The sequence below is a fragment of the Acinonyx jubatus genome, chromosome B2, assembly GCF_027475565.1.
Source record: "Acinonyx jubatus isolate Ajub_Pintada_27869175 chromosome B2, VMU_Ajub_asm_v1.0, whole genome shotgun sequence".
NCBI classification, from domain to species: domain Eukaryota; kingdom Metazoa; phylum Chordata; class Mammalia; order Carnivora; family Felidae; genus Acinonyx; species Acinonyx jubatus.
Genome location: NC_069385.1, coordinates 87,568,777 through 87,591,473, shown reverse-complemented (window position 1 = coordinate 87,591,473; position 22,697 = coordinate 87,568,777). Strand labels below are relative to the sequence as shown.

Here is a 22,697-nt window from a genome sequence, read left to right as displayed (position 1 = left end):
ATTTTCTACGTTTACTATGCTTCATGATAAATTAAAACAAAAGAACCTAGCCTTTAGGTATTCCTTTTATATAAGGTGTAGAGTACATAATAACGTAAGATGATAACATCGTTATAAGATGGTCTTGATACACATTTCATTTCAGAATTGATTTCCCAAACTTTTTCTTTCTTATCTTTATTATTCTTTTTCTACTGATAAACCTGAGATTAAAAAAAAAAAAAGGTATTATGTACCATTTAAATACTGACAGTTGGTCAGCAACTATACAGGGCAATAAAAGTTCCCCATATGGTCTGCATACAGTTGGAGGATGGACACATAGTAATTCAAAAAGCTTGAGTCGTCAGGAAGGCAGATATAGCATATATGATCATGATATTTAGTCTTTGAGTCCAAGATGAACATTCCAGTTTATGAATGCACTGCAGTGAAATAAGCATTAAAACTCTGGTTTAATATACAACACAGATGTTTTTGTGTGAAAACATATATAGATGTTTTCACTTCTTGATGAGTAGCCTAACATTTAAATTACCAGAAAAGGTTGTTGAGAATCTTAGCATTTGGATTCTCAAAGGGAGATAGCATTAATTATCTTGTAGCCTATCTTCAGATTCTCTGTCTAAACTAGGTCCCTAGCTAACTTTTTCCTTGAGAAAAGTTAAAACCTTCTATTTTGTGATTCTTAAGATGATTTTAATTTAATGATATGGTTCCTTAAAATTAAACTGCTCGTTAATTGGTAAGAAATAAGAGTGCTAAGGAAAAGAGTGATCTGATATTGGGGGATATAATGGGTGATCGTCAGGCAGGGCACTTCAGAAGATATGACTGTACTGTTATGGGTGACTTTTAGGTGGCTTCACATACAGGCATTAAACACTCAGAGAACAGCAGTCCCATGTTTAGGTATTCATATCCAGTAAAGAAAAGTCAATATGTAACATATATATGAATGTGTATATGTATATATATACACACACATGTATATGATACATGACTTTATGATACATAAAGTCAATATGTAACATATATATGAATATATATATATATATGTACACACACATATGTATATGATACATAAAGTCAATATGTAACATATATATGAATATATATATATATGAGATTTTAAACTAGTAGTAGATAACCTTAATTAAAGAATTTAAGAAAGGCAATAAATTCTGTTATAAAAATTAAAGTGCATTTTCTCTCCTGCCTTCTTCCTGACAATTTAAATTCCTCTAATTCTGCCCAGGTGGCTAAAGGATTAAAGTGAAAACTTTTTAAAATTCATTGGAACTGTGTATAAGAAGATGTAGCTGATTTTAAGTAGTTACGTGGAAAATTTCCTGCCACATTTAGGCAATGCTATTCCCCTTTGATATGTGTGATAATAGATATAGCCACAACTTGACATTTATTTTCCAACCTTTAGCTCTAAATCATTGTGTGATCCCTGGGCTATCAATGTAAGTAAATTCCCTGGCTCTACAGGCAGAACCCTGGGACCTCCACTACAGGAAACTGGAGGGTATCTGCTTAAGCTGACTAGCAAGTGTCAAGTAGCTTGGCTCATCTCCATTTACATTTCACTCATTGAGCCAAGTATGCTAGGATGCTTCTCTTGCATGATGCCATTTTGATTTTTCAATAAGACTGGAGTAAAGTTGCAGCTATTTATGTATTTGTAAATAAGCTGCCTTGCAGAATCAGCATAGGAAAAGGCAGATGCTATTTTATGTGGAAAACAAGGATTCTCTCTGTGCCTGAGATTATTTTTATAGTTCTGTCATCTTCCAGGTGAGATTCATGAGGGGAGAGACTGAAAGAATGTGTTGGTCAGATACTTACTGGGCACCCTCAGTGCCTTGAGCCTGGCTTAATGCGGGAATCCCAAGGGCTACTTTTGCAGGGGCCCTTTGAATAAACATTGTACACTTAATGGTGATACATGCTCAAGGAACTTTGAGGGACTTTATGTATTTGCTTTTATTTTAAATTTGTGTCCATTTCCTCAGTGTTCCTTGGGATAGAAAATGAAAGTATTTGTGGGCTTTAAAAGATTCATTTCCTTGGGTTCTTGTATCTACAACAAGTACCCTTGGTTGTGCAAAAGAAATAATTCATTATTTCTGTACATATTGAGAGTTATATATCCCAGGTGATCATACTCTGATTATCTTTAAATTGTGTTTTGGCAATTATAAGGGCAAAATGGTGAAATTTTGAGAGAAAACATACACAAAACATGCATATACTACAGAGCACCTTATTTTCTTGGTATAATACAGTTCTTTCATTAGTTGTTTCTATAGAAACATGTTTTAAATAAAAATGTCCCAAATAACTAAATAAAAATGTCTTAGCAGTTGAATATTTTAGAAGGGTTGATAAATGTTGAATTCCCACATACTGTTGATTCTGAAGGGGCAACACTCTCTTATTTTGACTGGCCAATGAGGAAATCATCTGATTTCAAATGTACAGGGAAGTGAATTACCCTGATTTGTTGATTTCAAGGATGGTAAAAAGCCTTATCTCTGAGGTTCCATGATTGATAGCTAGTGGCTATCTGGAATACTGTGTTGAGAAGGATTCTGAGGCCATTATTAGATTCAGCCAATTAGAATGCTATGATCCATTAGTGAAAGAGGCGAGAGAGGAGTGCGGATGCGTGTTTCCAGTCTGTTGTCTCTCTTATTTGGAATGATTCCTATGAGCTGGTATCTTTTGCCACTGAACCAGTTCCTAAGAATGAGGGTACATGAGGCTATGTGTGAAAAACAATAATCAACACAGATTAATAAGTTTTTATGAGTTTGAATAGTGTGGCTAGACACAGTGGCATAATCGACACGTATGGTCCCCTTTGCTTTCGTTACAAAGAAATAAATCTCCAGTGAAGAGGAATCTTCTCTCTCTCTGTTTCATTAAATTGATGAATACTCTCTGGAAACAAGGGCTATTTCTTTTCACAGCTTTACGTGGAAAAAAAAAAGAGCTCATAGGAGCTATTCTCATTTTCATTTTATGTTTTTATAAACATAATAATCCTCCACAAGGAGGAAACCCCAAATTATATATTTGGAAGATGGGTAGTTTTTTTTTTTTAGGAGTTATTTGAGTTCCCTGAACCTTAACAGTTCCCTTAGAAACAATCCTAAGTATGGGGAAAGCTGTTTTGTATATTAAAGCATGATTTATACCTTGTCTGTGCTAGTGTTGAATGATTCACCCTATGCTCATGTCTTTTCTACATGGACCTTTATGTTACTTCCAGATTTTATCATTATAAATAACATCACAACATCCAGGAAGGTTATTTTTCTCTGTGTTTAGAATTATTTCCATAAGATTGATTTTTCTCAGTGGAATTACTAGTTCATTTTTAGAGATCTTGATATATACTTCTAATTATGTTTCATCATTGTTTTATCCTTCTGTATAATACCCAGTATCTTTGGTAGCATTAGACATTATCATTTAAAACTTTTGTCATTAAGTTTTGTTTTTTCAACTAAAAGCTTGTAGCAATTACAAGTAAAAGCAGTAGCTTACTACATAAGTAAGGTTCCTGAAATGTTTCTGTTCTGTTAACAGGTGAATAAAAGGTAGCATTCAATAAGTCACTGTAATGAATACGAGGTAGCGTGGAGCTCATTCTTTTATTCAAAAAGCATTTATTGAGTTCACTGTGGACTCTGCTAGGCTCTCAGATTACAATGGTGAAAGAATGTGGGTCCAGTCTTGCCTTCTGGATCCTGCTGGAGAGACACATGGCACAAGGAAAATCTGCACTTTTCTCTTGCCTTGATCAAGGAGCTGAGATGTGTTGCCTTCTATCATCAAGCATGGGCCATGGGACTCAGTACCAGCCATTTCCTCATAAAGGGTAAACTTTCTTTAGCATCTCACACAAGGCTGTTTTTCAGTCTTTCCCTCATAAGGACAGGTTTTCCAACTCATCTTTCATTTTTATTGCTCTTTGGGACCTCTCCAAGCTCTCAAAACCAGTTAAAATCTGTGGCTCTAAAAACTATGTTTAGAACTCTCGCACTGAAGCTTCTAATCTTTGAATGTTTCAGGAGGATTACTTCACAATTCCATAAAAATATAGGGAATTATTATTTATACGTCCCTTGGGTTTTCATTTGGGCCATCCTATCATTCTGTAGATAAGAACTTTCCCATGTAAGGAAAAGTGACTTAATTAAAAAGTTGTCCAGCTGTTAGTATGAGATTGAATGACTGTTACACATAAGTTTTATGTATTTCCTCAATTGTAGTTTGCCATACCAAAAATGTGAGGTGAGCCTTTAAGTCCGATACTCTTTTTTTTTAATTTTTTTTAAATTTTTTATTTTTGAGAGAGAGAGAGAAAGAATGTGATTGGAGGAGGGACAGAGAGAGAGAGGAAGACACAGAATCCGAAGCAGGCTTCAGGCTCTGAGCTGTCAGCACAGAGCCTGACATGGGGCTCAAACTCACAAATTGTGAGATCATGACCTGAGCTGAAGTTGGGCACTCAACCAACTGAGCCACCCAGGTGCCCAAGTCCAATATTCTTAAGATGAAAAGAAAAGCCTTATAGGTTCACAATTACTGAATTCTTTAAATCATACAATATAGCCAAATTATATATATTAGAACAGAATTTTTTTAAATGTTATTTTATTTATTTTGAGAGAGAGAGTGAAAGGGGAGGGGTAAAGGGAGAGGGAGAGAGAATCTTAAGCAGGCCCCATGCTGTCAGTATGGAACACCACATGGGGCTTGATCCCATGAACTGTGAGATCATGACCTAAGCCAAAATCAAGAGTCAGTTGCTTAACTGACTGAACCATCCAGGCATCCCTAGAACAGAATTTTAAGAGTATGATTAGACAGATTTTAAGGATGCCTGGAAATATTTACATCTCCATCACAAGAACCTATCTTAAGAATCAATGTTATTTTTTTCTAGCAAATTTAGGGATGTTAATATATTCCAGTAACAAATTACTTTGTATAGAAATGGCTACTAAAATGTAATATAATATGAAATATTATCAGTTTAGTATTTCCATTTACCAATTTTGGAAACATTTAATATTATCATCATCAAATTTTAAAAAGTTGTGATTTTTCTCCTTCAGATTTCATATAATTCAATATTGTTTGGGGAAAGATAAAAAATGTCAGTAATTGATTATATGTGTATAGATTCTACAACATTCATATCTATTTTATTTTTGTTTTATTTTATTTCATTTCATTTGTTCATATGTTTCATTTGAACATTTAACATGAGATCTACCCTCTTAACACATTTTTAAGTGTCCAGGGTATTGTTACTGACTATAGGTACAGTGTTCAACAGGATATCTTTAGAGCTTATTTCCTATTTTAATATGGCTAATTGTATGAAATTATCTTACCTTAAAATGTCCTTATGGCAGTTACTTTGAGAATAGTAAGGTGCCAGTTAAATATACTACTTAGAAGTCATAATAATGCAAATGTCATCATAAAGTAATAAAATCAAGGTGTTTTACTTTGGTAATTACTTGGGCTAATTTGACAGGCATTGATTAATCTACTATTGTTAGATTATATATTTGATTCTTCTTCTTTCTTCACTTATTTTTCTATTCAATAAATCTAATCTCCTAAGAGACAGCAGAGCTTTGGCTTGGATGGGGGCTGTGAGTATGTATCTGTGGAGTGTGCAGTGCAGGTTTTCAGAGTATAGAAAAGAAAGAAGGCACATAAGCACGTCTCTCAAGTCACCATTAATCTTATGTGACCCATTAAAATGCTGTGAGGATTAATTAATTATTAAACTTAGGTGGTTGCAAATGTATTGCTTTTACAATGGCTGTAAACCTAAATTTAAGCATGATCTTAAATTTATAAATTAGGCAGAGAATTGACTGTAGTAATGCTGATGTTTTGTTATACTAGTGCTTAAGAATAACTTTATAAGAACTTGACAGATTTTTTTGTAGATTGAGCAAACCATCTGTGTTTAATAAAATAACATTGGATAGTGTAATCTTCATTTTGAGACAGAGAATCAGTGATGTACAATTTTGATTTCAATGATAAACTTTGAAATGTATGTCCATCAAGGAAGAATAATTGTGTTGGCTAATAAACCATTGATTTATTATCATTTCAATTCCTTCAACTTAACCAGGAAAGGTAATCAGAAAATAAGCCTGGTTAGCCAAAAGCTGCTTATGTTATTTTGTGTGACTCAAATAAGCTTGGTACACCTTGTCTATTGCCTCATTAAAAAAAAATTTTTTAATGTTTATTTATTTTTGAGAGAGAGGCAGGGAATGGGCAGAAAGAGAGGGAGACACAGAATCCGAAGCAGGCTCCAGGCTCTGAGCTGTTGGCCCTGACATGGGGCTTGAACTCATAAACCATGAGATCATGACCTGAGCCAAAGTCAGATGCTCAGCCGACTGAGCCACCCAGGTGCTCTTATTGCCTCATTTTAGTTAACACTTACATTTCTTAAAGTACATTTGTTCCAGATTAGGTGAAATTTTTATAATTTTAGGCTAAAAAGCAATATATTGAAATAATTGACTTTAATCATTCCTCTCACCATGGCTATATCCATGCAATTTAGAAACAATCACAAGTTCAGTGAAAATTTCAATTAATACGGACATGTGTGGTAGTGCCATGTAGAATTCACATCTGGTTGGCTGAATATGAGATTGAATTGACCAGATCTTTTGCCCCCAAGGTATTCCTCTTATTTGAACCATCTCAACCTCTGCTCTCTACTTCAGAATTTTCCTGCTTCAGCTGTCCTTTCTAGAGGCGACCCTCCTGGTTTCAAAGGTTAACCCCTTCACTTGTGCTCTTAATCTTCTCCTTGTCAGCCTCCTTTAATACCTTGATCCACCCATGATCTCCTTTGCTCTTCTGTTTTCAGTGTCCCTCTCCACGGTATCCTGGCCTCTTAGTCTACAAATATATACTTAATCCTTCGCTGTTCTAGAAACTTTTTCCCTTGACAGTCCCTTTCACTCCCAAACTTCCCAAAGGAATAATGTTACTGACCACTTTTACTTCCTCACACATCCCTTAGCCCCCTCATATTTAACCAGGAGTTCTTTTTTTTTTAAACATTTATTTATATTTAGGATGGCTCAAGCAGGGGGAGAGGCAGAGAGAGGGGGACAGAGCCTCTGAAGCAGGCTCTGCACTGACAGGCTGACAGTAGTGAGCCCATTTTGGGGCTCAAACTCAGGAACTGCAAGATCATGACCTGAGCTGAAGTTGGTTGGTTAACTGACTGAGCCACCCAGGCACCCCACTGACCAGGTCTTCTTGAACACTGTGGAGATTTCTTTCAAAGTTGCTGGTGTCCATTGCCCTGTCACGAATGTCCCTGACCTAAGTATCTCTCTACACTGCCTTTCTGTACCTGTTTCTCTCTATCTGTCATGTTCTGCCCATCATTTTGGCCAATTTGAATCTTACATATCCTAGAAAGTTCAGTACACGCTCAACCTTCTAGTTACAGCCCTCACTGATATCCTCAGGCAAAATTTCTTCCTCTTCTTCTCTTCTCCTCCTCCTCCTCCTCCTCCTCCTCCTCCTCCTCCTCATCCTCCAACTCCTCCTTCTTTTTTGTAGTTCAGTATACTTTTCATGTAGTGCTAATCTCATTCTGGCTCAGATAATCCAAATGTTCCCAGGTCCCATTACTATTTGGTTCAAATGATGTCATATTGACATCAGTGCCTACACTGTGATGATTCCTACTCTACCTGCACAGCTATGGAACCTCAGTCCCCTCTTAAAAACATATCTTGTTATTTTGGGGAGCCCAAAGAGTTTTGCACATGTGCTTATGTTCAAAAGAAAGTATACTCTTATCCTTGTGTTCTAATGTCCTTGTTTCTGCATGTCACCCCTGTGTTTGTTGGGAGACCTCTCCATGAAAATGCCACTCTATTGGGCCCTAGCCAATCCTTACTCATGGCTGCTTAACCTCAGTCCTCAGGTGCCTGAGTTGCTCTGTGGCTTATAGCTAAGTGGGGTGTGTGTGTATGCTCTGGAGAGTGAAGACATGGGTTCAGTGATCCTCTCTCTAACTGTCCCCTGGACCTCAAGGCCATGTCTAAGACATAAAGCATCACATTATATTGAACAAATTAATCAAATCAACTCTTGGCATTCTTTTTTCCTATGGGACTCAAAGCTCATAGGCATATGGATTAGGCATTCCTCCCTATTATCTTTACATTTCTATCTATCTTCTAATTTACCCATGATAAGAGTATAAAATTCCCTTTGCTTACAAGGTATACAGAAAAAATATTTTATAATATACTCTCCCTATTATTTCTCAATTCAGCTTTAATGGCAGTGAATGAAGAAATTCTAAAAAAGTATTTCATTTGATTCCTAAATGACACTGAAGACTCACTATGTGCCAGGCACTGAGGATTTAAGGATAAATAAAGACATGATCCCTGGCGTTATTTCTGTCTGCAAAGATAGATATGTCAACAATTAGCTATTGTGGAATATAGTTGCAATCTTTAGATGTATGTATGTAGATGAAGATGAAGAACAGATGAAGCCATTTCGAGGGAACCAGGGAAAGCTTCACAAAAGATGTGAGAAGTAGAAGCTTGAACCATAAGAAGAATTTGCCAGGTGAGGCGAGGGCCAGTATATGGTAGTTAGAGGGAGTATCATTTAAAGGTCAAGACAGTTTGAAGAATGGTAAGAAATCCCGTGTTGTGGTAGTGAACACAGGTGAGCAGAGTGTCTGCAGGATAGAGGAGGCTGCAAGGGCAGACTGAGGTGCTGTTCTGAGAGGACTTCTGTGCCAGCCTAAGGAGCTTGAACTTTATTGATAAAAATAAAGTGAAAGGTGAATAATTTGGAAGATCTGAGGAGAAGCCACAGTACCACAGGTATACCTCAATAAAGCTGTCTAAAATAAAGTGAAGGTGTGAGAGCAATAGCATTACATTCTAGGGGGGAAAAACCCCAAACAGCTGAATATATGCCACTAGGAAAATCACAGCTTTCAGTTAGGTGTAAATGATCCTGAGGCAGAAGCCAAACCCCTAGACTCAGGAAGGACACCAGTTTTCAGAGGACCTCTTGGGCGTGAAGTTTACCCAGGGTTGATTTCTTTTCTTTTCTTTTCTCTTCTTTTCTTTTCTTTTCTTTTCTTTTCTTTTCTTTTCTTTTCTTTTCTTTTCTTTTCTTTTCTTTTCTTTTCTTTTCTTTTCTTCCTTCCTTCCTTCCTTCCTTCCTTCCTTCCTTCCTTCCTTCCTCTTTCTTTTTTCTCTTTTCTTCTTCCTTCCTTCCTCCCTCCTCTTTCTTTTCTTTCTTTCTTTCTTTCTTTCTTTCTTTCTTTCTTTCTTTCTTTCTTTCTCTCTTATTCCTTCCTCCCTCCCTCCCTCTCTCTCTTTCTTTCTTTCTTTCTTTCTCTCCTTCTTCCTTCCTTCCTTCCTTCCTTCCTTCCTCCCTCCCTCACTCTCTCTCTTTCTCTTTCTTTCTTTCTTTCTTTCTTTCTTTCCTTCTTTCTTCCTTGCTTTTTTTGGATGGAAACACCTGAAAAAGTTACTTTCAAAGCCTTTCTGAAGTGTGGCTTCTCTAGTCCATCCTTCATTTCTGTTATCTGAATGTCATATAGTAGAAGAGCTTGTTTTCAATGGGAAGTCATTTACAATGTCATGATGAACAAGTGCTAATCATAACAGACATATGATTACTAGAGAGTCATCGAAGCTTTGTTTTCCCATTAACGATCTATCTGTCTGAATCCACTTAGCAAGCACAAAAAGGGTGAGATTTCAGAGTCTCTGTGGCTCTGAAACTCAAACATCACCACCCAGCTTGGGAGGAAGGCATTTCAGATAAACACTCCAGGCCCTGCTGGCCAAATCGCTTGTAACGTGACAGGTGATGGTGGGTGTCAGCTGGGAAAGAAATGACTTACTATAAACTCCAAGCATCTCTCACTTCACTCTCAGGAAATGTAACTTGTATCATATTTCTCTTCCTGGAAGATATTCAGCAAGTCAAAGGCCCCATTGATACTTGTAAATACGGAAGTTCTTCATAAACTCTGCCTCACGCTTATTTAGAATGGAAGAATTAATTTGGAAGCCAGTTCTTGCTATTTAAAAATAGATTTTTTCCATTTAGCCATTTCATTTTAAAAGCAAAAAAGTAAATAAAGGTTGGTCTTGCTAAATATGACCTGGAAAACTCACTTCATCTCTACCAAAATAGCACTTTTGAAAAAAAAAAAAAAGGCTTTGCTTCAAGCCTTGTGCTATGAGCTAGTTGAAGAATTACCTCTGGAACCATTGTAATTAGTAACTAAACTTTTTAAACACTTCGCTGTTCAAATGTGTATCATGCTTGACTTTTGAAACACCATATACAAAATTAAATTTCTCTAACATAATTATGTCCTCTTGCTTTTCAGTTTATGAGCACTGAAATCATGAAAGTTTATTATTCTTTGTTTTTCCTTTTTTACATTTTACTTCTTGCCTCATAGTGCTTATTATTTAGTTAGGTAAAAGAGCAAAACAGAAACTGGCAGGATTGTTTTTTTCTTCCTAAACCCCTTTTATTCTGCAGTTTGGTTTGTCTTTTATTTTTTTCTATTCATGAGACAGAGATGTCACTTGCCATATTACAAACTATGGTCCTTCTAGGAACACTGAACAAATACATCAGCCTGAACTTGCTGTACAATGAAATTACCAATTACTTAATATACAAAGAAGTAAATAAATTTATGGGCTTCATTAAGGTCTTTATTTTTCTTGACAACAAACCACCAGGGCCCAGCCATGGAAAATAAATGAGATCCACTCCCTGATTCCATCTCCCCATAAAACAACTTGATCAATAAATATTTGTATGCACTTTAAAAGGGCGGATTATGTTTTTAAATTTTATGATTTTTCCTGGCATGACCATGCTTGCAATGTGCCCCTCCTAGAAGGGAGTATGAAAAAGCAAAGTTTATCCTTTTAAGGTAGTTCTTATTGGTTTCTCATTAATTGGGCAGGTAGGAATGTCCATTACTTGTTCAGCTGGCATCTTTCTGCACCTGAGAGACCAGACATTTCAATTTAAGTTAACTTTGTGTATAGCTATGTTTGGCATTGATTTCATGCCTCAGGGGATGAATGGGATAGAAACTTCCACTGATCCCCATGCCAGGAAAGCATTAATGTAGGATCAGTGCTAAGGGTTTTCCTTCCATAATCATTTGAAATAGTCACATTTATGGTCATTATTTTCACATTTTGTCTTTTTAGTTAGGTTACATTCTGTTGATGTTCTTCCTAACATATTAAAATCCCAATATATTTTCTAACCAGAAGGATAAACAGAGGCACTTTTTATGAGAACACTTCATGCTTTTCTTCACACTGCATAATTATTAGTATATATACTATTCTCATAATTTTTACTACTTCCTGAAAATTCCTCTCATTTTTTAAAGAAATGTTTGGTGAAAAATACTAATTTTTCTAAGAAATGATCTCTAAGGAATATGGAAAAAGTATTTCTGATTGGTTGTCACCTTCTGTCATATGCATATCCTTCTTAAAACCCAACAGATTGTAGCCCCATTTTAAAGATATCACTGTGTGGTTTGTGATACTTCCTGATCTGTGCTCAAAATATGATGAGGGGAAGGAACTGTAATAATCTTCCCCTCATGGCTACTGGTCACTTAGGATGTGCAAATGTCATAATGAATGCTTTGCTCTGAGCCCAAAATATGATTTATTGTTATTAATATTATCATGATTGTAAACATTTTAACTAATCATTTCTTGATACTAATGTTTGATATTTACTTATATTCTCCCCATTTCACCTAGTACTAAAAAAAAGTAGTTTTTTTCCTCCCCTGTAGTCCCAAAACATTACTTTTAAGTCAGGTCAGTAATTATGAGGGAAATTTTATTCTTAACCCAGAGGATACAGGCAACTTGATATACTAGAAAAAACTGACCTTGGAATTAGAAGTTCCGAGTTCAAGTTCCATCCTGACTTCTGTCTTGCAGAGTAATGGTGGGGCAGTTATTTAACTTCTGTGGCTTTAATTTCTTATTTATGAAATGAGATGGCTGATCTAAATCACTCTTAAGGTTCCTTTCAGCATTAGGACTCTAGAACTACAGAAAACTATTGTGTGTGGCTTCTTACAATTGAAACATTTCCAAGCACCGGAAGTCTTCTGCTGAAGGACACTTTTGGTGAAGTTTCTCGGGGCAGCTGTTCTGTGTTGCTGTAGCCCGTGGAGATTTAAAGTTTCTTTTTGAAAGTAAGAACACTGTGTTTGTTCCTGGATTCATTTTATGTCAGACTTTTTGATTAACCTGCTTTAAATCACATAGAGCTTGAATTTTTTTCTCTTCTGTTTTTTTGCTGACTGTGATGTGGCATAGTCTTAAAGGCCTTAACTTTAAGGCATTATGCAAATACTGGTGTTTGGCACCTGCTAGGACTGGTCATAGGTATCATTATGGATTGTCCATGAAAGGAACACAGTTTTGTTTGTGCTTCCTATATGCCAGATTAGTATCTGTCTAAAGCTTGATTTAGAGCAACAAGTCTGTCAGTGCCCCTATTTGCATGGAAATCACATTCTAGTGGTTGGAGACAGGCAATACATGTGTAAACCAATACATTTTTAAAAAAACTTTGGGTAGTTATAAACCTATGAAGAAAAATAAAAGAAGGTAATATGTTAGGTAGTAATTGAGGTGAGAACAGCTATAGATCTTCCAGAAGATGTGACATTAGAGCTAAGACCTGCATAGTGGGGAGAAAGTCATCTAGGTGACGACTTCTGGGAAAGACCATCCCAGGAGAGAAAACAGGAAGTACAAAGGTCTAAGACTTCAGTGAGCCTGGTGTGCGTAAGGAACAAATTTCAAGTCACTGTGACTGGAGTATGAGTGCCACATAGAGACTGGAATAGGGGATGATGTGTTAGAAGCAGGGGTCAGAACAGATGAAGCCTTGTGAGCCATGTGCAAGGAACCATAGACACTGTAGGAAGGCTGTAAGTAAGGGAGGGATGTGGTATGATTTACATTTTAATAGCTGAACCTGGCTGCTATGTGAGGACTAGCCTGTAATGTAGGTGAAAGAGAACAATTAGGACACCATCACAGGAGTCCGGGGGAGAGAAGGTGGCAGCTTGGGGTAGTGAGTGACAGTGGAACTGAAGAGAAGTGGACAGAGTCAGAATCTATTTTGATGTTAGAAAGAGTGAGACTTGCTGATGATTGGATGGGGTGTAGGAAAATCAAGGAAAGGCAAAAGTCAAGAATGACTTTTAGACTGGAAATCTGGGTGAATGGCCATGCCTTTTACTGAGATGTGAAATTCTTGTACCTTAGAGAAGGTACCTTGTACCTACCTGTTAGTAGGAAACAAAAGTTCAATTTCAGTTATTTAATTAGAGATGCCTTTAATATCTAAGTAGAGATGCCCAGTAGTAATTTAGGCATGTGAGTTGACAGCACAGGCAAGGAAAATAGTCAAGTTTTATCTTGGTTGCCTCTCTCCTTTGGCATCACCTTTCTTTTTGGAACTTTCCTTCCAAACTCCCAGTGCCTTAAGGTGATGCTTGTGTTGCCCAAGGCTCAGGACAATGACATTTCATTTTCTAACCCAGGGTCATTTCTTGTTCTGGATTTATTCCTTCCTCCCTCTCTATATCTTCTCTGTTAACTTCTTTGTTTTATTGTAGTCCCTATAGATCTCTGTTCTACACTTTCCGAGGTGAGAATTAATTATTAGACACTTTATTAGTATTGTGCGATGAGTTTCTAGGAACTATTTTAGTGGTAACAGAGCTTATGTTTTATAAACACATGCACTTTCCAAAGAGGAAGAAATCTCTGATAGTACAGTATTAGGTGTTTTGGCTTGTCAATGAAAGTACTTCATAGTTAGGGAGAATCTCTGTGTTCACACCATGTATGCAAAAGGCAGTCTATGTAGAATCATATTTAGTAACAATTACACATACACAGAATGATTAAATGTTTCCTCCATCTCATGCCAAGATCTTTTATGTAACATACATACCTTTTAGACATCATCATTTTATGTATATTTCTTAAAGATTTTAAATAAATTCTGATCATGAAAGGAGTTTTCATTAATCAAGTGAGAAAGAAGATCCAGAGAATGTGGGCAGTAGGCTATTTAGACAAATACAACCCATTCTTAAAGTCCTGTACAGTGAATTCCTTATGTTAAATAAGATGTTAATATTTATCCAACTTCATGAGTATAGGTACTAGTACTTTGTAATTAGATATTCTGCTTGAAATATATGGAGAAAATATTGGGAAAAGTGTATTTTCATTTGGAATTTCTTTCATCTTAATGCCTTAATGACTAAACGGTTCTGAAGGCTTTAGGTTGGGAGTTATAGACTTCTATGACTTTTTACCTCCCATAATAGAAAAAAATAACATTTGTTATTATTATTTCTCCCTCACCTCTGACCTTGAAGAATATCAGATTAATTTATGGTAACTTTAAAGAATAGTGTTATTTTTTCCTAATCTGAAAGTAGTAATGTTGTTTTACAAATGATCATTAATACAACTTATGCTCATTGTAAAAATTGAGGAAGTAAAGAATATATAAAGAAGAAAATATTTACAATGTCTCTTAACTTTAACAGTAAGAGGGAAGTTTTATAATGTTAAGAGCTTTATGAAATCAATTTTTTAGTGGGGTCAAATCTCACTGGTTCTCAGATCTGGACATTGCCTTCTGCCATAGCTGATCATTATAAGGAACCCCATTTTTTATTCTCTGCCACTTCTCCTAGAGTTTAATAGCATTTCTTTCCATTTTATGATTGAACAGAGGGCTGTACATAGAGAACATCAGAGAGAAGGTGAAAACTACATTTTAGATTTTTTTCAGCATTGAAATCAATTACAAGTTCAAAGGAGTCTAAAGTATGTGAATACAAGGCTTCAGAGACACTCCAGATTATATCTAGAACTAGCTCTCTGAGGAGCTAGAGTAAAAAGGACTCCACAGGCAGCCAATTTCCTTTGGCACCTTTGGATAATTTCGAACGACTTTAGTTTGGTTCTCAGTGACTTTTACTTAGTCACAATAAAAAAAATTGATTTTAGATCGAACATTTTGTTAATTTGGTATACCTCTGTTCTCATCTGTCAATGAATATTCAGGTGTTTTCATTAGTGTGAACAAAAGTAGACAATGGGAAATAAAGGATTTATTACACTTAAATTTCACTAAACTTTGAGCTCTTCATATGTAGGTTAATATTAACTTATGTGGATGAATTTTCCATTTACAGTGTTGAATTGCATGCAATGTGTATGAGGGAAGATAGAAAATATCCCAGTGAGAATTTTAGCATATATATCTATAGATAGATAGATAGATAGATAGATAGATAGATATAGATATAGATATAGATATGGATGGGTTCGGCAAATAAGGATCAACAATATTTTTCTTAATGGGAATATCACTGAGTAAGCAGTGGATAGGATTTCTTATAGGAAATTACACTCCATTCAAAAATATTCAAGCATGGATATCTTACACATAACAAGCTGTCATTATATCTCTCTGGTAACAGACTAGTAATCCAATATGGCCTCTTTTATAATAGAAACTTTGGCAACACCCAGAGAAATTATTCTGTGTCACATTAAGTGTGCTTGGGTGGTATAAACAAGAAACATAGTCTGTAAGAGCTGATATATTTTGTAATGTGTTATTTTTAAAACAGAGAACTTTTTATTCAAAATTTACAATTTGGCAAGCAAAAACATTTTTGGCCTTGAAAGTACAACATGAATTTCTGAAAAGAAAATGCAGTAATTATAAGGATTTTTATCCATTATAAACTGAGGCTAAGAAAAAAATCAGTTTTTCTCCAAACAAAACTAAATTTATTTCAATGTATTATTTTAAGACTGTATTTGTTGTATATCAACATTATTATTAATAATATTTTGTTTTTGTTATTTTTTTCTCACAGAGGAACCTTTCACTGAATATATTTTCAATTTTCAAATTAGATTGTAAATTATTGAAAAATAATTACATTTAGTTTCATGAAATATTAAATAATTATATCAAAATTAAATGTCTTTATCTGCTTCATTTGCTAAATCATGCATTTATTTAACAAACAGTTATAGAGTGCCTTATTGGCACTGCACTTGGGCTTGTGGATGATACAAAGATAGATTAAATGGTGTCCTTGCCTTCAAAAAACTTGCAGTCTCATGAAGAGATATGATAGGTGTCTTCATGTCTAAAATCCTAAATAGTGAGGAGGAAGGTGTTTTCATTCGTTTTTGCTTTGTCACACCATCAAGCATACCAACATAAGTAGTTCTTGCTTTTGCTTTGTTTGCACAGTGTTGGTCTGGACAGTGTTTATGAAAAATCTGAGTTGATTGCCAAAATGAAAACTCTGAACTTTTCAGATAAAATGTCTAGGTATTTGGCTTCTCTTGAAAAATGGGATGCTCTGGTAACGCTGGGCCCACACTCTTGGGTAGCAGCAATTGGCTGGAGCTAAAAAGCAGCTGCCCCCTGTAGATGGGTTGGGCTCTTGGTTTCCCTCAGTCCACATGTGTTTCCTCTGCATAAGGATGAGTGTCAGTTGCTGTTATTAACTCACTTCTCCCTCTTTTTTCTGTTAATAAAAGTTTTTTTAAGTTTTATTTATTTTGAGAGAGACAGAGACAGCATTAGTGGGGGAGGGGCAGAGGGAGAGGGAGAGAGAATCCCAAGCAGAGCCCAACAGAGGCTCAAACTGTGAGATCATGACCTGAGCCAAAACCAAGGGTGCAATGCTTAACTGACAGAGCCACCCAGGCTCCTTTAATAAAAGTCTTAAGGGGAAAGTGAAATTTTCTTATATGCATATTTCTATCTGAGATGGAAAAACCAAAGCTAGACTGAGAGGGGTGTGCGGTTTTGTTTTATATTCTTTTTTTAGATCACTTATATATGAATCCATTTCATTAACTGATTCATTTATTGAGTACCTACCTTGTGCAGGCACAAGGATGCTGGGAACAAAAGGGTGAATAGGATAGACGAAAAACCTCAGGAATCTTATATTCCAGTTTCCTGGTTGGGCCCTATGGTCATGTGATTGTGACCCTTGGTTTATATCAATCAATATGGAAAGGATGTATATTAAGATCTTCAGAAGGATTGAGGGGAGTGGAGGATTGAGAAGAGGCCACTGGATTAACTGATTGGGAATGCTGTATTTTTATTTTTTATTTTATTTTTTTAAAGATTTTATTTATTTTTTTTAAGTAATCTCTACACTCAGCATGAGGCTTGAATTCCCAGCCCCAAGATCAAGAGTCACATGCTCTACTTACTGAGCCAGCCAGGTGCCCCTCATTAGGAATGCTTTTAAATGTTTATTTATTTTTGAAAGAGAAAGGGGAGGGGGAAGAGAGAGAGGGAGACATAGAATCTGAAGCAGGCTCCGGGCTCTGAGCTGTCAGCACAGAGCCCGATGCAGGGCTTGAACTCATGAACTATAAGATTATGACCTGAGCCAAAGTCAGAAGCTTAACAGACTGAGCCACCCAGGTGCCCCAGGAATGCTTTTAGAATGCAGGAGGATTAAGGACTAAATGGATAGTAACAATGCAGATATGCAGAGTATTCATGTAAGAAGGTTGGTGGATAGATGAGAGGGTAATATAATGGGGTAGCAAGGTTGGAGGAGGTTTGTTTTGTAGCAGGGAGAAGATATGCATATGTTTGTGAACTAAGATAAAGGGGGCATTGGATAGGGAGAGGTTGAAGATTTGAAATGACTTTTAATCCTCTAAAATGCAAAAATGATTGTAGAAAGGGAAATGGAGCAAAAGAGAAAAATTACAATATATTCTTAAAGACAAAAACCGGTTGGAGGATGTTAGAACCTACATATTGTTGGGCCATAGATACTAGTGAGATGTAGGCCATTTTACCTCAGTGGACACCTGAGACTCATCACTAGGGGATATCAGCCTCTGCAGGAGCTGATGAAGGGTGTGTGTGTGTGTGTGTGTGTGTGTGTGTGTGTGTGCAGTGTACCTCCTCTCTCCTCATCCAACCAGACAGAAGGTGAGATGTTTAGTAGGTTTATTATTGAGAGAAATTGAGCCAAAGAGCCTCCAGAGATGAAAGGTAAGCAGGATAGTGAAGGTAGGAAGGAGGTATGACACCAAAAACAGAGCAATGGAGCACAATTCTGTAATGAACTGTAGACTCCCACATACCCCACTGTTTCTAGAATGCCTGCATCCAGATGAAAACTTTTTATCAAGTGGGAAGTAGATTCTTCTTTGGAGAAACTGAATGTTCCTAGAGAACTAATCTTTCTACATTCACATTTGAGGAACTCTCAGTGAAATCTGCCAGCTGATCATGCTATGCAGTGAAGTTATTCATCGACACACTGTGCCAGCATACATGAAGGTTGCTGTCAAAGTTAAATGCTTCATCCTTACATATATATGGATTATAAAAAAATGATCAGAAATTAGGGTATAGCTTCCAACATGGAAGAGAGAGGCCAAACTATCCAACAGGAAAAGCTAACCAGAGTGAAATGAAGATAGTCAAGGATGCAGAGAAAAACATTTAAAAGCCGACCTAATTGATTATGTCAGGGGTTTAAAATATTGCATTCAGGATATTTTTAAAAAGAGAACACAAGAGCATCTTGGAAATAAGAAAATAACAAAAATTGGTGTTGAATAGATGGATTGGAAAACAAATCAGGGAAATATCTCGGAAAGTACAATAAATAAGGAGGTGAAAAAATATAAGAGAAAGGGTAAAGAAACTGCATGGGTGGTATTACAGGTGTTAAACAGTTGTCTAAAAAAGGAGTTCCTAAAAGAGGGAATAAGAGAATATTATATGGAGAAAAGAATAAAAACTTACAATTTTTTTTGGTGATGTATAGCTCATATTGGAAGATGTGTTCAATACAAAGAATAGAAGAAAAATCCCAGGAAATAGTGTTGTCAAATTCCAAAACACTTGAAATAAAGATATGATCCTGAAACCATGAAGGTAGAGAATGGGATAAAGGAGGCAGGAAATTTGAAGACAGGTAGAGACACAAGTTACTGCATGTAGGGGGTGGGTAGGGATCTGCTGTGTGGATTGAGGTTTCCTTTTTTTTTTAATGTTTATTTATTTATTTTGAGAGAGAGAGAGAGAGAGAGAGAGAGATAAAGAATGAAGAGGGGAGGAGGGGTGAGAGAGGGAGACAGAGAATCCTAAGCAGGCTCTGTGCTGCTTGACATGGGGCTCGAACTCATGAACCATGAGATTATGACCTGGGCCTAAATCAAGAGTCAGACACTTCACTGATTGAACTACCCAGGTATACCGATGTTTCCTTTTTAAAAGGAATTTTGATGCAACTAACTAGTTCAAAATTTTTATTTGGAAGCTTATGATTTGGCATCACCTCTCACCTCTGTCTGTACTCTTCTTCAGATTTATAGGTGGTCCCAAAGAGAAATGGCAGATGTTAAAGCCCCATTGTTTTATTTACTTATTTATTTATACATAGGAGTTTTTATTAAACAGTTTTATATGGTTCTGAAATTACATAATTTTTTTGAAGTTTTATAGATAATAAAAGAGAATATGCAGATACATTTTAGCACATACAGGGGCTTGAGGCTACTTTGTGTAAAGACTCTTGTCTGGTGTAGAGAAGGTGATCAGTTTAATAATGTAAAACAAAACAGAAAAAACAATCACCCTGAAGCCCCTCTTACTGGTCAAAGTAATGTTCTACCCAGGCTTCTTACCTGATCATCTGGCTCTTTTACATATACACAGTCTTCACTTTTCCAGTGAGTATTTATTCTTAGTTAAGCCATGATTGAGGATCCCAAGGTGGGGATCACCATGTACCCAGGTCCCCCTTCACCACCCTTGGAGAAGAATGGAGGACAAAGGAGAGGTGGGTGGAGTCAGTTCACATCATCCCAGGAAACGTGCCTAATGCCAGGCCATCATCCCAGGGTGATCACCCCCAGGATACGGGACGGATTGTGTACACACACCCAATACTATTTTGCACATGGAGACATCATCCCCACGAGCAGTCATTGTCTTTTCACAATGGTGGAAGGACAGGCAGTTCTGCCAGTGGTTTCTGGTCTGGTTCTGGTTGGGGAAGTGACTGTCAAAAGGGGCAGTCTGATAATTCTTGATTTGGGTCTTGATATCTTCTGCCGTGGTGCTACCTCCTAAAGACATCCCTGAAGCAGCTCATGGCTCAGTGTGACTCAGAAAAGAAGCCAGAGTCAGACAGGAAGCAGAATTAACCATTTTGTTTGTTTTTAAATGAACAATGTTACTCAAACTGGTACAGTAATGGTCATTGTGAAATTCAGTTTAATAATGTTGACTTTATAGGGGTTCCTGGGTGGTTCAGTCGGTTAGGCAATCAATTCTTGATTTTCGCTCAGGATATGATCTCACAATATTTAAAACATATTAAGTTTTAAATAAACATTAAAAAATAATGGTGACTTCATAGAGAAAATCCCATTTTAGAAATTTTGTTTTATTGTGGTGGAATAAAAAAATCATTCATTAATCACTTGCTCACTTAAGAGAGGATATAATATATAAATGCAATAAAGTCAAGTTGCCTCCCTTTTAAATAGATTGTCAAAAAGATAAAGTTGTATGTATATATACGCATGTAGACATAAATGGGTGTCTGTGTTTAACCAATAAGCAAATAAGAACTTTAGGCCAGTACAGCTGTTTTCTTATTTTTCCCTGATTTCTCTACCTTATATGACTTGGTTTCCAACACAGAGGGTAGAACCAAAATTTCAGAATGCTCCATGACAGTTTGCCTGTCATTTTCAGTAGGTGGTCATCAGTTTCAGTAGACCTTAGTGTAAAATTCAGAGTTAGTAGTTACCATTTCAAGGTATAGTGTTACCTTTATATAAACAACTTTTGGCTATGTTAGTCCTTAAGAGATTCTTACCTACTATTCCTCATGATTTTTTTAAAAGAAAAGCATGATTCCTGTCTTGCAGAGTTTTTACGTACAATGCAGATAAATTTAAAAGTCAGGTGGTAGGAATGTATTTCTTCTTGTTTTCCAATGAAAGTCTAAATTTGAGATCTGTTCATTTTGAATTTTTTTCCCTGAGTTTCCTCATGGGCCGGTGAGACCAGTATTTTGAAACAAGATTGAGGGAGAAAGATATTTGGATTGTCTTTTGGCTTCTCTCTGCTACCTAGAAAGAATTTGCTAGTTATATTTTTTGTAAGAATGAAAAATAAGCTAAAACCTCTTTAGTTTATTTTTCAGTATGAGTCTTAAATGGATACTAGAAAATCAGTCTTAGGAACTCATTTGCAAGAATTTAATATGATAAAACTTCTTTGGAAAATATACATTTAATTGTTAGCGGTGTGCTCTGTAGTTCTGCCTATAGACAAAACAGAGGGGTACTATTTATTTCCATTATAAATCTCTAGTGTTTGCCAGACAGCAGGGAAATCTGATATTCTCCTCTGTTGAAACATCTTGTTGAGTCAGGGAATATCACTGCATAGTGCTTTAGCCCTATTCCCTTGCTCTTACACACCCCAAACTTTAACAATCTTTTACTAGACACTTTCTAAAAAGGGAGAGAACAAGGATTAAAAACTGCATAGGTACTGTAGGTATGGATGCTTCCATATGTCCAATAGGTAGATTACTATAAAAATGCATCATAAGTTATAAGTTCATTGAGAAAAATACGACTGAGATATTGTGTTACAAAAACCTTCATATCTAGATTTTCTTTCCTCTTCATCTTCAGTCTTCTCACAATAGTTCTTTGTTTTCCTCCCCCCAGTAAGATATTTCCCAAAGGCCTTCCTGACGAGTACGCCATAGCAGCTGTGTTTCGTGTGCGCAGAAGCACCAAAAAGGAACGGTGGTTCCTGTGGCAGGTGTTAAACCTGCAGAATCTGCCACAGGTAAGGAGCCATAGTGTTGTGCCGATTAGTTTTCCCTTATGTGATTATGCCAGGTGAATCTTGGAACAGTGTGCCCAAATTTGGAAGCAGATGTGGTGTCCAAATAGTCTTTTAAAGGATTCGTCAGCAGGGAAATGCAAATATTCTCATAGGATGATTTTGTTGAGATCTGTAATATGAAAGCATGGTGGGTGAGACAAGATTATTTTTTTGTTTGTTTTCACTTCTAGATTCATATTTTGTCTAAAGATACTCAAATGGCCCTTCTTTCATAACTGCTTCATTGACACTAAATCCATCTCACTAATAACTTCTTTATTTCGTATAATTTCTGATATGTATTATTTTTAAAGCTGTTCGTTGTTTCATCTGAAAGTCCTTAGTAAATGAAGAACCAGGATATAAATATTGATGCCATCAATAAAAAGTTACTGAACACATGCTGTATGCTAGTTAGTGACAAAGATAAGATTTTAACAAGCGTAATTCCTTTCTCAGGGAGCATAAGGCCTAAGGGGATGTCATCTAGGAGAACAATATGCTAGAGCATAATCATAGTGCGACAGGTGCAGTGGTAAAGGTAAGCCCGGAGCTGGGCGTGGACTACGAGAACATAGAAAGGA

At 36.3% G+C, this 22,697-nt stretch overlaps 1 protein-coding gene across 1 annotated transcript in view; it reads left to right on the top strand.

Moving 5' to 3' along the window:
* The window catches only part of COL19A1 (collagen type XIX alpha 1 chain), a 329,235-nt gene that overhangs the window by 14,673 nt on the left and 291,865 nt on the right, over nucleotides 1-22,697 (top strand). Inside the window, exon 4 of the mRNA XM_027057488.2 lies at nucleotides 21,951-22,074. Within this exon, the coding sequence (XP_026913289.1) occupies nucleotides 21,951-22,074 (124 nt within the window). The remainder of the gene's footprint in view (nucleotides 1-21,950; nucleotides 22,075-22,697) is intronic.